This window comes from Hesperophylax consimilis, chromosome 2, assembly GCF_061612785.1.
Source record: "Hesperophylax consimilis isolate HC1 chromosome 2, BYU_Hcon_1.0, whole genome shotgun sequence".
In the NCBI taxonomy this organism is placed as follows: Eukaryota; Metazoa; Arthropoda; class Insecta; order Trichoptera; family Limnephilidae; genus Hesperophylax; species Hesperophylax consimilis.
The window spans coordinates 33324235-33341157 of NC_142837.1; the positions used below are offsets into that span (position 1 = coordinate 33324235).

At 35.8% G+C, this 16923-nt stretch overlaps 1 protein-coding gene across 1 annotated transcript in view; it reads left to right on the forward strand.

Moving 5' to 3' along the window:
- The window catches only part of Blm (Bloom syndrome helicase), a 42481-nt gene that overhangs the window by 3864 nt on the left and 21694 nt on the right, over positions 1 to 16923 (forward strand). Inside the window, exons 3-12 of the mRNA XM_089642272.1 lie at positions 1231 to 1301; positions 2230 to 2391; positions 3114 to 3731; positions 3865 to 5293; positions 5480 to 5635; positions 6883 to 6995; positions 7784 to 8013; positions 8462 to 8701; positions 11317 to 11476; positions 13902 to 14094. Of these exons, the coding sequence (XP_089498398.1) occupies positions 1231 to 1301; positions 2230 to 2391; positions 3114 to 3731; positions 3865 to 5293; positions 5480 to 5635; positions 6883 to 6995; positions 7784 to 8013; positions 8462 to 8701; positions 11317 to 11476; positions 13902 to 14094 (3372 nt within the window). The remainder of the gene's footprint in view (positions 1 to 1230; positions 1302 to 2229; positions 2392 to 3113; positions 3732 to 3864; positions 5294 to 5479; positions 5636 to 6882; positions 6996 to 7783; positions 8014 to 8461; positions 8702 to 11316; positions 11477 to 13901; positions 14095 to 16923) is intronic.

The following is a 16923-nucleotide window of genomic DNA, read 5'->3' on the forward strand; positions in this document are numbered from 1 at the left end:
TCTAGGATCGGCCGGTCGATTTCAAATGATCCAAAAGCAATAATAATGCAGTACTCACACGCCGGTGCAATTTTTCGTTTGTAGCTGAAAAGTACATATAAAAGTTGAAATTTCAAAAAAAAGTTATTTATCTTTCTTACTTCTACCATCATGTAGAATCACCTCCCGAAGTTACAGCAGTTTCTGTTTTTCAGTTTTATTGTTGACTTATTCCGCAAAATGTTCTGTACGTGAGTCTGGTGTCAGTGCAAATGATGACATATTCTATTCAGTAAATACGCAACAAATAGATTGTCACGTGGTTGTCTCCAGGCCGCCGAATTGGTACACAAATTTGCGTTTAGGGCAGGTCTCTATACGTATTTAGAATTCAGTGGAATAAACCTGTTTGAAAATATTATGGCAGCCTAAACAAAAAACTCATCTTTATTACTTTCTCTTTTCACGGCTTCGCTGCAAAGACATTATTGTCAAGATGTTCTGCTTGTTTAGTGCGCCTTGTTAACCCTTCAAGCTAATTTGTTCGCTTTTGTCCTTTTTGTCTGCTTATCTCCCTTACTGCTGTGATGAGAAATATGATCTAAACGGTGTTATAAAGAGAAAATACCACGCTTTATATTTAAACCTAGAAGTTAACCACAGTAGAATTAAGATGTTCACCTTTATGAAACCAAAGATTAAAACTGAAATTTGAAAAAAAATTATTTTATTAATTATTTTTATATGAAACGACAAAAAAGTGAGGTGATATTAACGTTTACAACACATTTGTCTTTAAATGAAATAATTGTGATCTTTTATATTTTTTCATTATCAGTATTTTTAGTTACCAAAAACGTTTTAATTTAAATTTTTTTTATGTTTCCCTCAAAATTTTGACATTTCAAAAAATATATGTTGATTTCTAATAATAAAATTTGAAAGTGTATTTTATCACTTTTCTAAAACAGTTTTCGGATACTTTCAGAAATTTTCCATTTATTTGGATTTTATTGCAAAGCGGAAATACTCTGACTTTCTGACGGAATAGGCTTGAGGCCTGAGGAGTTAAGGAATCTATTTTCTTAATTCAAGACAACTTATTTGTTCTATTTTTGAAATCTAAAAGTTATTTTGTCTATGGCGAAAATGTTATTTTGTCTATGGCGAAAATGTTATAATGTTACATTGTTAGAAAGCAGATAATTGGGTAATTATTGTTTATGAATCTTCCAATTTTATGTTTTATAGAGAATGAAGCCGTATCAATGGGATGGGACAGTGGAAAGAAAGAAAAGCCTTCAATTTCATCTCCATCTAAGGTCCGTCATAAGCTTTATTCAAATATAAACCTATTACTAACAACTGGCCCACAACCATAGACATATGAATATTAGTAGACCTGCCCTAAGTGATTAAAAGCGTATTATCCCCACTCCCCATACCGGTTCCATTGAGCCGGCTGGGCTCGCGTATGGCCTCAAATGAAATTTGAAAACGTGACGTCATCATTCTTGTGCGAACTATGGTCGAGGCATCATCGGTTCATTTTACGAAATAACACGGCAAAATTTTTACTTGTACTATGAAAACTGGTAAAAATAGATGTGAAAAAAGAGAATAAACCCAATTGTCGTATTACATTCCATATATAAGCATTATTTTTCTTTATTTTAAGCATATTCACATCGTATAATATGAATCAGTTGTTACTATCACATCGAGAAACGTCTGGACGCGAAACACAAAGCTGGTTGGTTGCTGGGAAGTAAATTATGAACATTTATAAAAGTGTCTTAACTAAATACTCTGAAACTAACTACGACTCTGAAAATAGAAGCTGCCTTACTTTGCCGAATTTGGACTTCGCAAATTTGTTCATAACGTGGCGAGTAATTTGCGCTCCCATGTAAAAATGTCTATTCATTCAAAGCAGATTTTACTTTTAAGAAGTAAATGGTGATATTATAATGCGAGATGCCTATTTACTGTCAGATTGATTTATTGACGAATCACAGTCAGCTTCACTCCCTTCGTTCTTCAACAGTTGATTTTACCCCTCGCCCATAACTTCTCGTCTATTAATTCCTATGTCTGTGCCCACAACGGAATAATACCAAAACTTGAATAGAACTTGAAAATTAACTTTGAAATTTGATGAATTGTTCAAATTCTGTGCAACAATTGGCCCTCAAGTATCAACGTTAATTTTAATGTATCTGAAATAATATCAAGGATCTTTTATTTTAGAAAAGTCAAATGGAAGAAGGACCTTCAAAAAAAAAGGTGTTTTCAGAATGCAATAATCTTAGTCATTATACAAAAGTTGAAGATGATAAAGACTTCAAAAAAAACTTTATGAAGGAGCTCAATAGTTTGGGAGATAGTCAAGACATATTCTCAAAGACCGACGTAAGCACAAACACAATTCTCACATAGATGTGATTCATACTTTTTATTGCACTACTGAAAGAAAATTCTCATTAAATTGAAAAAAGTTCATTTTTAACTTAATCAAAATTACACACTGTAAATGCACTTTTCAAATACTCAAATTCGAAGTGTGTATACACTTGTGCCCTTTTGGCTAAAAATAATAAGCAGGCATAAACAAGACCAAACCTTCTGTTTGACAAGGACATCTCTGTCGGAAGTGAATGCGTATACACCAAATATAATAAGTATTTGTTGTTTGGATCAACTTATGTTTAATTTAATGCTTATTTCATTTAACTTCTCAGGGCGGCAGGTGTGGGTACCGCTGCCCTGGGAACCATTTATTAGATAACCAACAACTCTGCCATAGGTCATCCCAAGTGGTTTGCTATGTTTATCTTTGACCTCTCTAGCTGGACTTTCTCTACCCATTGTCTTGCACTGCAACGGGAGGAATGATGCATTCATACTCCTGTCACTCCTGGACTCACTGACCACCCAGAATCCTACCCACCCTTCATACATTTTACCTTCCTAGAACTTCCTTCCTTCCTTTCCTTAAAAAGACCCTCCATACAGTGTTTCAAAGATGGCATAGGTCCTGAAGTAAATTATTTTCCTCAGGGCCTCCTGTGTCGAGTTAATGTAAACAAAACAAACAAATTTCTTCTGACATTGTGTTCTTTTTTAATTTCTAGTTGGAAGAAGATTGGGAAAATGATTCAATTTGCAATCAATCATCTGATATGAGTCCAATTAAAAGTAAAAGTGCTGACACATCTCGATCTGATCTGAGATATTGCTTAAGTTCACCTAAAACTGATAAAAGTTTTAATTTTTCTCGAAATAAAAGTACCGATTCTTCTCGGACTGATAAAAGTTCTCATGCGTCCCGACCTGAAAGTAGTCGCAGTTCGTTTAGGGCATCTAAAAGTGTTCATTCATCCCGTAGTGATAAAAATGAACATTCTTCTAGAGCTCATAAAAGTTCCCATTCATCTCAAAGCAATAAAGCTGCTGGCTCATCCAAATCTGATAAAAGTGGCAGTTCACAAAATGCACATAAATGTCAGAAAAGTTCCCATTTGCCCAGGGCAGATAGAAGTATTGAGTCTGATAGCGAATGCATATATATAAGCAACAGTTCTGAAGATTCTCCCGTTAAAAAACATTTATCTCAGACAAATGGTGTGAAAAATAAATCGGAAACATCTTCTAAGCCAAAACTAAAATTAAAATCTTTAAAAATGGATGGTTCCTTAGATAAGTGGATGAATAAAATGAAAGAAAATAAACATATTTCAACATCAAGCAATGTGAGTACAGCTGTTATATTTATTAATGTTCATTACAACTATCAGTCAATATCCACTACAATCTGCAAATACCAATAAATTATCCACAAGGGCTTCCATTTTATTTTATTTTTAGAATTTATTGTTCTTTCAGGATGATGTTGGAGAAATAGAAGAATCAATAAAGTTTTGCAAACTTACTTATTTGGTGATCTTAGAAAAACAGGTAGCTGCTTTTGATAACATACCAACTTCAATATTGGAGAAATTTCCTGGTTTCGAATCTGCCACATATAATCGACTAAAAAGTCTCAGGCAGCGTCTGAAAGCCCTTATCACGTTAAAAAATTCTTCACTAAACAAATTGAGGCTCCAAAGTAACACCGACCAACTAACAGGATACAAATCTTCAGACAATTGCTCTCAAAATAGATTAGATAGTCTCGCAAATAAAGCTGTTGAAAATGTCATAGATCATGAATCCTCTTTTGGTCCATTGAAAGATGAAAGCGATGATGAACTTTCTGATTTCATTCCAAGCAGTAAATATAATGCGCCGCCCAACTTCAAATTGTCATCAGCTTCCAAAAAACAGATTGATTGTGATGGAGAAAACATTGAGTCTGAAAAATATATTTCTCGTAGCTATCAAGAACCACAAGCACCTGAAGAAATCTATGACAGCCCTCTGCCAGTAACTAAAGCCAAGCTTGTTGAAAGCATGAACAAAATTAATATTATTCCACTTCAAGAATTGAGATCATCAAGCCCTTCCATACTGAATAATTACTGCCCAGAAGCACCTAACCTAAGTGATAATGCATTTCAAAATATTACTAAAAATGATTCCAATGAACCTGCTCCGATCAAACCCAAGGCAAAATTTGTATTCAAAAGGCCGTCAACATTAAGTTCTCTGGATACTTCCACAATTAATATTATAGATTCTCCCAAAAGAGATATTCCATCTACTATACTGAATAGAATGAAGCTAGCAACTATGAATCTTAAACCTGTTCCAGAGCCTGAGGCTCCCGCGCTTAAAGATAACAGTGTCTATAATAGTTCCGCTTCATTTCTACCTGTTAGGCAAGATCCTGTCATGACATGTGCTGCAAAACCTTGCGCAATGGTCTCTCCTATACAAAATAAAGCAATTGTAAATTCTTCAAAACCGTCTCCCCAAAATCTATATGATACATCAGACTACGCGTTTGACAGTGATGAAGAGGAGCAAGCCAATCTTCTGAACGAACCTGATTTGGACACTGATCTAACTTTCGGATCCTTTGATAGAAACAGTAAAAATAATTACACCTCTAATAAAAACAAGGAAACGATCAGGAAACCAAATGAATCTCCGCCGATGTCCCAACCCATTCTAGATGATGAAGGATGGCCAGAATATAGAATAGAGGATTTTGAAGATTTTCAAACAATTGTCAAGTCACCTACACCAATTGTGAGCACTATCAGAAAAGTCACAAATTCTACAGATACACCAGGAAAATCCACAAATGCTTTGGATAGTCATACAGTAATGGGCAATTTTCACTCTAGCGTTAAAAATGATGGAAGAACAGGTAATAAAATTACATAATCTTATTATTCCTTCTGAATTGTGCCAATGTGGGCACATACAAACTACAGAACATACAGTAGAAAAATGTCCCATTTACTAGTTTCTCGGGGGCGCATCTATACTGGACCTAGTGACTCGCGATGCCGGCGGCTAGCTGAATAACTTTTAACTCTTTGTGTTTTTCTAGGTCAATTCGATGGCCACAATTACCCGCATTCCATCGAAATGATGGAACAATTTTCTGAAAAATTTGGATTGAAATCTTTCAGACCAAATCAGTTACAAGTTATAAATGCCACATTGACAAGAGAAGACTGTTTCGTTCTCATGCCTACTGGAGGAGGTAAGATCAACCAACCTTATTTCCTATAAAATCTTGCCTACGACTTATTATATGTACTTGCTACATGTTCTCAAACCAAGCAATAACAACTGGTCCTCTCACTTTAAATTCCACTCCAAGTCCATTAAAAATATTCAACATAAATTTCTATGATATATTAACGACGAACTTGGTCTACCTACAGAAACTATAAATTACAACCACTTGATGAAAGAATTAAATTATTGAAATTCTCAGATAAAAGACTTATATCCGACTTTTTAAATTTTTTAAGTGTATTATAGACAGCCCTGATTTACTCAGCCTAATTACCTTCCATATACCAACTGGAACTACTCAAAACTACAAAAAAATTACAACAATATGAGGACTGAGTCATTTAGATATTCGCTTGTACTCAGCGCCTTTGAGGTAATTTTTCACGAAAACGGTGCTATATAAATTAGCCAAATATTATTACATAGATTGCATGCAGTTGGCGAGGGCCGGGCTCGAGCCAAACGTCGCCTGTCATGAGTAAAATTTTGACACCTAGGTAGGTGATCACTGTAATCAATAATATTCTAATGATTTGTATTTCTGTGCAGCTCCGTTTTTATGAAAAATAATCACAAGAGCGTAATGTGTTAGGAGTGTTAGGTATTATAAGCGCCTCGGCAATTCGGCCCCTGGAGCGGACTGCTCCAATTGCGCCCGCATAGGGCCGGCACTGCAGTTGGCAACACTTTCGAAGAAATAGTAGATGTGTTCAACTGCACAGAATATAGTTACAAGACGGTTATAGTGACATACCTTAATAATAATAATATTTGATGATAGCATAATACTGCTCTTCTGCATGGTTCTAAACAGATGTCCGGGGTAAAGTGCTCTAACTTCGGGAGGTAATTCTACATGATGGTAGAAGTAAAAAAGGTAAAAATAACTTTTTCGGAATTCCAATGATTGTTTTCCAATATTTTTCCATAGAAGAATATTTATTTTTCCATAGAAACAATTCAACTTGTTAACCTAAAAACATTTACCTTAAAGAATTTAGAAAAAAGTTATTTGCCTTTTTTACTACTAAAATCATGTAGAATCACACCCCGAAGTTAGCGCACTTAGCGGACACCCTGTGTAATTTAAATAGTATGTATCACATGTTTGTAAAAGCCCGCATGGGATAAATAGATAGATATACATGCATTTTGTGTTTCTACACTCCAGTTTTTCTGCAAAATTTAACACTGTCACGTTTGTTGCAGGAAAATCTCTATGCTATCAACTGCCAGCCATTCTCACACCTGGTGTTACTATAGTTATATCTCCATTAAAGAGTCTCATATTTGATCAAGTTTCTAAACTCAATTCTCTTGATGTAAGTGGTCTCCGTCAACTATTTTGTATAATTTTAATAAAATATATGTTACTAGCTGTACCCCACCCCCCCCCCCACGTGTTGCTGTGGCTCAGTCTGTCTGTGCAGATAGAGAAACAATAGCGCATTTTGCTTTTACGTCCAACAGATGGCGCCGTTTAAAAAAACATGTTTTTACCAGTCACAAGTGAAATATATAAACATAATATAGGTATATAAAAACACACGCACATTTTAATGCAACGTTGTGTCAAAATTACAAATCAATCGGTTTTGAACAAATAAACATTTACATTTTTATTTATATACAGGGTGGGGCAAAAGTAATCACCCTATTGAAAAACGCTATAACTTTAGCAAATGGCGCCAAATGTCAATTCGGTTTTGACATTTCTGAAGTAAACAAACGCAGAATACAAATCGACAAGACATGTGGGGCAAAAGTAATCTCCCTATTGGAAAACGCTATAACTTTTGCAAATGGCGCCAAATGTCAATTCGGTTTTGACATTTGTGAAGTAAACAAACGCAGAATACAAATCGACAAGACATGAATCGGTTTACTTCGCAAGAAAGCGGAATAACTAGCAGTACCAAAGTTTATCATAAAAAAAAAATTACAGCAAAAGAACATTGGGTGATTACTTTTGCCCCACCTTTAGATTGTATCTTCAATGACCACAAATGTATTTTTTTACCATTTCTCCACAAGTGTGGAGTAAATGGTAATAATTTTAATATTACGTATTATAATACCAAAAGATTATTTTAAACATTTTTTTTAACAGATACCTGCAGCTCATATGTCAGGAGATAATGCTGCTAATCGCGGTGAGGAAATCTATAGGCAGCTGGCATTCAAAGAGCCCGGAATAAAATTGCTCTATGTTACTCCGGAAAAGATTTCCGCTTCAGAAAAATTCCAAAATACATTAGACTCGTTGTATGGAAGAGATAAATTGGCACGATTTGTAATAGACGAGGCTCATTGTGTTTCACAGTGGGGACATGATTTCAGGTAACTTTTCATGTGTCGTTCTTTATTTCATACATTGGTTTTCATATTCGGGAGAAGCAATTTACAAAAAAAAACATTGATGTATACTGGTTACTAGTCGCAATTAGTCAATTCAAGATGACGAAATATGCATGTACAAATACATTAATTGATTCTTATTTAGCATGGACCGATCTTCTTATAACTAATTCACACAATTTTCTTAACAACATTCTGCAACAACATTACGCTCGCAAGCAAAACACGTTTTCTTTTATTGGTGAGACATAATTTCAAGCAGACTTAACCTCATCTTAACCTCAGTTTCTTCATCCTCGTACACGGATGTTGCATATTTGATCCAAGAAGTTTCACTAAAACACATACATTGTGTCAAAATGTGCTGCATGGTGGGATAGATTGCATTGGAAAGGCGTTGTAAAGGTTAACATGATTTAATTATTTACAGGCCAGACTACAAGCGATTGAACATCCTAAGAGGTCGTTTTCCCCGAGTCCCGATCATCGCTCTAACGGCCACCGCCAATCCAAGGGTACGCATCGACATTCTGCATCAGCTGGGGATCCCCAACTGCAAATGGTTCCTTTGCAGCTTCAACAGGCCCAATCTCAAGTACAGCGTTCTGCCCAAGAAGGCGGGAAGCGTGACTCAGGATATTCAAGATCTCATTAAATCAAAGTTCTCCAGGTAAAACATACATACAGTTGAACTTGGTTATAACGATCTCGGCAATAGCAAGTATACGGCTGTAATAAGCAATTACAAAATGATATTTTAGTTCAGACTTATCTTCATATAATTGTTGGCTGTTATTTCGAGGTCAATTCACTGATATACCATGCAAACAATTTTGTCAACACAATTTCTGAATACATGAATTGGTTGTTGCGTCTGAAAAAAACACGAATAGTTGAGAATTATTCTCGAAGTAATAACAAACAAAGGGGCGGCATAGCACGGCGGTTAGCTGCCCGGCGTACAAAGGTGGCTGGCGAGAATTTCGTATCTCATTAGGAAATAATTTTTTATTTAACAAATTTTTATGGCACTACCTGTGTAAGATTGTCGGCTATGTGAACCATTGCTATCCATCGAGCACAATGTAATATTGTCATAAAATCTGCAAAAGGCAAAATTTGAGCTTCGCAAATTTGTTCCCTTTTTACATCTCCTTTTGTATTACAACTTATCGTCAATTTTGTTTTAAAAACCAATATTATATATTTATGAAGGTACTTACTTACGAGTAATTACATCCATGCACTGGGTAAATTTATAATAGTTATGCACAACTTTTTCAGAAGGGGGCCGTTTTGCCTATTTTTCAAACAAGCGACCCACAATTTGGATTTTTTTGTTTGTTGAGGCCAATCATTTAATTTTTTCTCTAAAGCTAAGTGGCCAGTATGAAATTGACGATGGCCGCGGGTTGTGCATCACTAGCTTGTGACAATTAATATCTTACAGCCGAAAACCAAAACAATCCTGCAAACTAGTTATTTATGACGAATGCGATTATACGATTATACAGCGCCCTTCGTGGCAGCCGGACGCGTCCTAACGCGTCCTCCAACCGCTTTGTGTTTTTAGTATTTTCAGAGGAAATGAGGCAACATCCCTTTGAAATTATTTTTAAAATCAATCATTTTAACTTAAATAAAAATAAACTCAACATCCAGTTATTAGAACTTTATAATATGTGATTTGAGTACAGTGTTTTAAAAGTGAATATTTGGAAATTTTGCTCAAAAATATTCAACATTCGAAACGAACGTCGATCGGTGAATGCACCCCAGATGTTTTCAACGGAATTCTCGGAAACTCTGAAGGCCCTGGCAAGTGTTTTGCTAAGCCCAGGGTAATTTATTATCCCAACCGTCGCTTTTTATTGCGGGCAGAATGCACCACTTCAACAATCACCAGGAACAGGATTACATGGAGATGAATGATGGACTTGCCGAACGTCACAGCAGTGCTGCCAGGGACTCTTATCTATGTGCGGTGTCAGCGTTTTATTAGCAGCAGACACATACCTGGACGGATGATGAACCTCGTGCTGGCACTGTTGGTGGACGCAGTGGACTCTTTCGCTGCTGCAGCTGGTCCAGTTTCTTCACCACCTAGGATTCTTGCTGCAGAGTCTCCATCTTCTATCTTCATGTCACCTGTTCCTGTACTGTACTGTACATTACTTAACTTCACTTTATTTTTGTAATATTTATATTTTTTGTAATACCCGCATCAACTGTAAAACGCCCCAGAGGTGATATCTCATAAAAGCGGCGCTATACAAATTGTCCAATAAATAAATAAATATACAAGCGTAGGTACAGTAAGTACACGCAAGGTAGTGATATTTTTCTTGGAAGCCTTGAACAGTTATAATGCGTTGATTGTTTTGAGGAGAAAATTGAGAAGCATGAATGTGAAATCTTTTAAACAATTAAAGTGTATTTTTCTAATAATTTTTTTTAATAAGTAATACCTACTCGTATTTTGAAAATGTACTTTTGAGAATATATGGACAGTAGAGGCAGGTAGGTAGGTACATACGACTTTTAAAAAACCTATTTTGGATATAACAAGTAATGGTTATAAGCAGCAAATTTAGTCGGTTATAACGAAACCCTTGTGCTCGTTATAACCAAATTTGACTGTATATAATATGCATGTTTCCTCCCTACATGACATAAGAAACAAACCATAGTGGGTGTATTATCTCCATCTGTGAGACAGTTGTGGCAAGCTATCAGAATCTTGTAAAAGAAGTTCCAGCTTTATGAATTTTCTTTATCCTGCTCGGACCCTGCGTCATCTCTAGGTGATATAAAAACTACTTGTAAGATTTACCAAATTCGTTATTTCGTTAATGAATAAATATTGTTTATTTTTCTTTAGACATGGTATATTATTATGTACATCATACTATATTTTATTTTAAAATGCTTTTTCCAAAGTAATTTGTGTTGGTGTCTTTAAATGATCATATTTCATACAAGAAAAAAATATTTTGCGGAAACTTATATTTTTTCAATTAATTGTCCTTGAATTTTTACTATAGTTTGTTTTATATATTTTCACAATATTTTTAAACTTCCAACACATTTATCTCAGCTCAACTTTTTAGTGGGTTACAGCACTTCTGTAGTGACCCCCACATATGTTAATCTTTTAACATCCTTTTAATCCTGCCCTAATCTAGTTTCATAACTTATTTGCCTACCTAATTTACGTAGCATAATAAATTTTATTTCTTTCCTAAAATCATAATATTCAATTTAATTTAATTTTTATATTTCCAGATTGTCGGGCATAGTTTACTGCCTATCGCGCAAGGAGTGCGACAAATTGGCCGATGATCTGTCGAAGAGCGGCATATCTGCCGCCAGCTATCACGCTGGCCTCAGCGACAAGGAGAGGGAGAGCGTACAGTCAAACTGGCTTGACGATAGATTCAGAGTGGTAAGGGATAATCTACTGTGGAGGAATCAATCTCACTGTTATCAGTTGTCACGATTTATTCAATGAATTAAATTTGCATGTCTGTTACCCATTGATATATAATTTCAATAGATCAGCTCTCTCATACCTAATTTCAATCTAAAAATAACACCACCTCAGAGTAATTTCATAACACAACTCCCCATCGAATTCCGATGCCTCGTCTTGAAAGTCTAGATATAAATCGGCGGCTTATGATCACAAGGGTATAACTAAAAAAACTGGTGTTTTGAGTTAAGCCTGGTTTCGGTAATGCCATAATCATATTTATTAGTGACTCAAAGCTCTATCGCATACATACAGCCGTTTAAGAGATACAGTTGGGCATATCTGCAAATGAAAATATAAAATTAGAAACACAAGGGCATATTACCTGTTATGCCTATGTGACATTAAATAATCAGAGCAACACTGAACTAACAGTTGTTATTCAGGGAAGGACAAAACGTTAATTGGCTGATAATCAAACGGTTTCAGTATCGAAAAGACAATCCAAACATGATCCATTTTTTGATATACTTTTATAATATACATCTTTTTAAATTAGAAAGAAAGACAAACATTCCCGGGTTACAAATAACCTGACAGTATTTTAAAATCTCCTACTACCACTACGGTAAGCCCAAAATGTTGCCTGTGTAGTAATAAAAGTTCCTTACAATATAAAACAGAGCATGAACTAAAAAATCCCATGATGTAAGTTGTTAATGTTTTGGCCAGTAGTAGGCCTGAAAAGCAATGTGTCAGAAGATATAGAGATGAACTGGTCAATCCAATTTGATGGAAACTAGTTGTACAAGTTTTAGAAATGTTGGCGAAGATCGTTCATGTTGTGGCAAAAGTGTTGTTGTGTGATATAATTGTTTTGCTAGAAAGAAATGTTAGATTTTTTTCATCAATTGTTACATTTTTTGGGATTTGGTAAGGAGACAGTAAAAATAGGTTGTGAAGGTCACAGCGTTTATTTTAGTCAGTCCAATTGTGAGATGACTCCGGACCAATTTTCACGTAGTTGGTGGATGTAGATCGACATAGAATTTCCCAGACGGAAGATCGACAACGCGTTGGAGGATATTGTCAGCGGCGAATCCTCCATATCGAAGAGCAACATCAAGTGTAAGCGGCGATGACATTGGTGGAGTGGACGAGGTGATAAAGTCGGTAGCTCGACACCGCTTTGGTGGAGACCGGACTTGTGGATGTGTTCAGCACTGGTGAAGACGTTGAGTCTTCCTGGTAATCCAGTGTGAAACAGGATAGCCGAAGGTATGATGGACCTAGTCGGGAGATGCAGGCCGGCGAAGATGTCGAAGGGCCAAGGCAAAGACCGGCGAAGATGTCGCATGGTCTAGTGGGTGGGGAGCGCAGGCCACGGAAGATATCCAGGGCCAAGGCGCTGATGTAATCCTGCGAAGTTGATTCTTAGCAGTAGCCTCTCCTTTAAGGTTCGTGCAGCGCCGGGTGTAGTAAGTGGGTCCGTGGCCAGTAGTGGCGCGGTGAGGTAGGAAGCAGGGCGCGGGGCGAGAGCCGGCCGGGCGGCCAATCAATTGGCAGCGGGCGCTCGCAGGGTACTCCTAAATGACTGTTGATCGACTGACTGTACCTTTTGACGCTGCCGCTATATAGGCGCGCATGGAGATATTATATAGGCGTGCATCGAGAATAATCCAGCGAGTAGGTGGATGCGCCGTACCTACGATGCTTCGCTAGTAGGTTCTAATTCAATGTGTTTTGCATGGGCGAACATTCGAGAATATTCCAGTAGCTCATTGCTACACATTTATCGATACGCCGCCTCGAACCTATCTACAAGGTATATATATTTTAGAAATATTCATATAGCTGATTAAATTGTTAATGATAAAGTCCTTCAGAACCCCTACCTAAAATATTTCTATCTGCCTCAATTTCATGTTTGAAAAATGATCTTCTAGTAACCGTCGGTACTAACTTGCTTGAAGAAAAATTTTCTGTGTGCAGACCAACAAAAGGTAAAAAGCACTGATTCTTCCAATCGTTCAACTGCAAGATAATGGACTTTTTTGCTATCAAATGCTTTCTTAAACCAAAATTTTTGATTTCATTGTTAATTTTAAGATTCACACACCGTGCCTAGATAATACTTGGTCGATGTCTGTTACCTCTTTTTCAATATATGTACATATCACTGTGCGCTTCTTCCATATAGTTTTATTTTGATTTAACATCTAATAAATGGCTTCTTTTCAGAACTCCAAAAAAAAAACTAAGTTTTGAAATTAAAATTTTCACACTTGACATTCAAAATAAGAGGAAAATGAATGTCTACGTCAAGCCCAAGCAACACCGGGGACTTCATCTAGTTATTTTATGAATAAGGTTTTATTATAATGTATTATGTTTTTAGGTGTGTGCCACGGTTGCCTTTGGCATGGGCATAGACAAGGCGGACGTGCGCTTTGTGATCCACCACAGCCTGCCCAAGTCGGTGGAGGGCTACTACCAGGAGGCAGGCCGGGCCGGGAGGGACGGGGACCTCGCCACCTGCGTAGTCTTCTACTCCTACTCTGACGTGATGCGCTATAGAAAATTACTGGACTGTAAGTTGTACAGTATTTGGGGGTAATACACTTTCCCCAAACAAGAGTTTTGTGCGATATCTAAGTTTTTTTTTACATTACATACTTTATTTTTATCCTTAAAAAACCATTCGGTAATCTATCTGCTTTTAAAAAAAAATCTCGTTTACCTATTAAACTATTTTTTAAGATATTAAGGGGGTATTTCACTATCTCTGATTATGTTCTGACTAAGCACTAATCCGGGGATTAGTCATTTTTTCGTTTTCACTATATCTGAATAACGCTAACGCTCAGGTTAAAGTTCGATTTGACTAATCAGTGCTCGAACCTCACGTTAGGCGCTATTCCTCGAATCAAAGATGGTGTCAAAACATTCCGAGTTTGACAGCGGAGAAGTGAGTCGAATTTTGTTGAATGAATTTGAATGCTTGTATGATCCATCCTGAATTATTTGATTGTGTTCAAAATAAGAAACAATGTATTAATTCGACACGAATCTATCTAAAATGACCTGATAATCAACATAACATAACCAAAAAAATGCACACTTTGCGGTGTGCGGACTGTGACGCATGACAGCCGTGGCAGTAGATGGAGTAACTGCAAACATTTTGCGATGTTGCCAGACTATTTCGAGTGTTATCTATCCGGAAGCTCGGAAACAATGGTGAAACGGTCGCCGTTGAATAACGAAGTTATTCTGATCTTTAAAGCCAGCCAACGGATAGCTAGTCAGATATTTAGCCCGACATAGTGAAATGCCCCCTAAATACAGTAATCTGCCGCTTGTTTTACTGTTTGATAGCACAAAATCAAGCTCTTTTATTGCCAGTATTTGTACTTCAAAATCAGTACTCCTCCGCGTGCGTAGATTCGAGTGCCAAGCTTTGTACACCGATGGGTCGGGTTAACTTACTCATACACGCAGAGCTGGCTTTATGCGGGCACAATTGGAGCGGTCTGCTCCGGGTGCTGAATTTCCAAGGCGCTGATAATACCTAACAGTCCTAATGCATCAACCCTGAGACTGTTTTTCATGGAAACATTCAAATCATCCGAATGTTACTGATTACAACGAATACCTGGTTACTATTTGTGCCGCTGGACCCGCTGGTGGCGCTAGAGCCAGCTGATCAAGGAACGGTACCGCCATAGACAAAAATACTTCGGTGTTTGCTGCGGAAAAAAAAAGCTCGAAGCGAATTACCTCGTCAGATCACATAAATATAATTTTGCTATTGTTATAATTATCGCGATATTTTATTCGCCTTAGCCTAGGTAGTAGATAGTAATAGTAGTTAGTTAATATTAGTTAGTAGTAGATAGTAATAGGTAGTAGATAGTAGATAGTAGATAGTAATAGTAGTTAGTTAATATTAGTTGGTAGTAGATAGTAATAGGTAGTAGATAGTAATACTAGTTGGTTAATATTAGTTGGTAGTAGATAGTAATAGGTAGTAGATAGTAATACTAGTTGGTTAATATTAGTTGGTAGTAGATAGTAATAGTAGTTAGTTAATATTAGTTAGTAGTAGATAGTAATAGGTAGTAGATAGTAGATAGTAATAGGTAGTAGATAGTAGATAGTAGATAGTAATAGTAGTTAGTTAATATTAGTTGGTAGTAGATAGTAATAGGTAGTAGATAGTAATACTAGTTGGTTAATATTAGTTGGTAGTAGATAGTAATAGGTAGTAGATAGTAATACTAGTTGGTTAATATTAGTTGGTAGTAGATAGTAATAGGTAGTAGATAGTAATAGTAGTTAGTTAATATTAGTTAGTAGTAGATAGTAATAGGTAGTAGATAGTAGATAGTAATAGGTAGTAGATAGTAGATAGTAGATAGTAATAGTAGTTAGTTAATATTAGTTGGTAGTAGATAGTAATAGGTAGTAGATAGTAATACTAGTTGGTTAATATTAGTTGGTAGTAGATAGTAATAGGTAGTAGATAGTAATAGTAGTTAGTTAATATTAGTTAGTAGTAGATAGTAATAGGTAGTAGATAGTAGATAGTAGATAGTAATAGTAGTTAGTTAATATTAGTTGGTAGTAGATAGTAATAGGTAGTAGATAGTAATACTAGTTGGTTAATATTAGTTGGTAGTAGATAGTAATAGGTAGTAGATAGTAATACTAGTTGGTTAATATTAGTTGGTAGTAGATAGTAATAGTAGTTAGTTAATATTAGTTGGTAGTAGATAGTAATAGTAGTTAGTTAATATTAGTTAGTAGTAGATAGTAATAGGTAGTAGATAGTAGATAGTAATAGGTAGTAGATAGTAGATAGTAATAGTAGTTAGTTAATATTAGTTGGTAGTAGATAGTAATAGGTAGTAGATAGTAATACTAGTTGGTTAATATTAGTTGGTAGTAGATAGTAATAGGTAGTAGATAGTAATACTAGTTGGTTAATATTAGTTGGTAGTAGATAGTAATAGGTAGTAGATAGTAATAGTAGTTAGTTAATATTAGTTAGTAGTAGATAGTAATAGGTAGTAGATAGTAGATAGTAATAGGTAGTAGATAGTAGATAGTAGATAGTAATAGTAGTTAGTTAATATTAGTTGGTAGTAGATAGTAATAGGTAGTAGATAGTAATACTAGTTGGTTAATATTAGTTGGTAGTAGATAGTAATAGGTAGTAGATAGTAATAGTAGTTAGTTAATATTAGTTAGTAGTAGATAGTAATAGGTAGTAGATAGTAGATAGTAGATAGTAATAGTAGTTAGTTAATATTAGTTGGTAGTAGATAGTAATAGGTAGTAGATAGTAATACTAGTTGGTTAATATTAGTTGGTAGTAGATAGTAATAGGTAGTAGATAGTAATACTAGTTGGTTAAT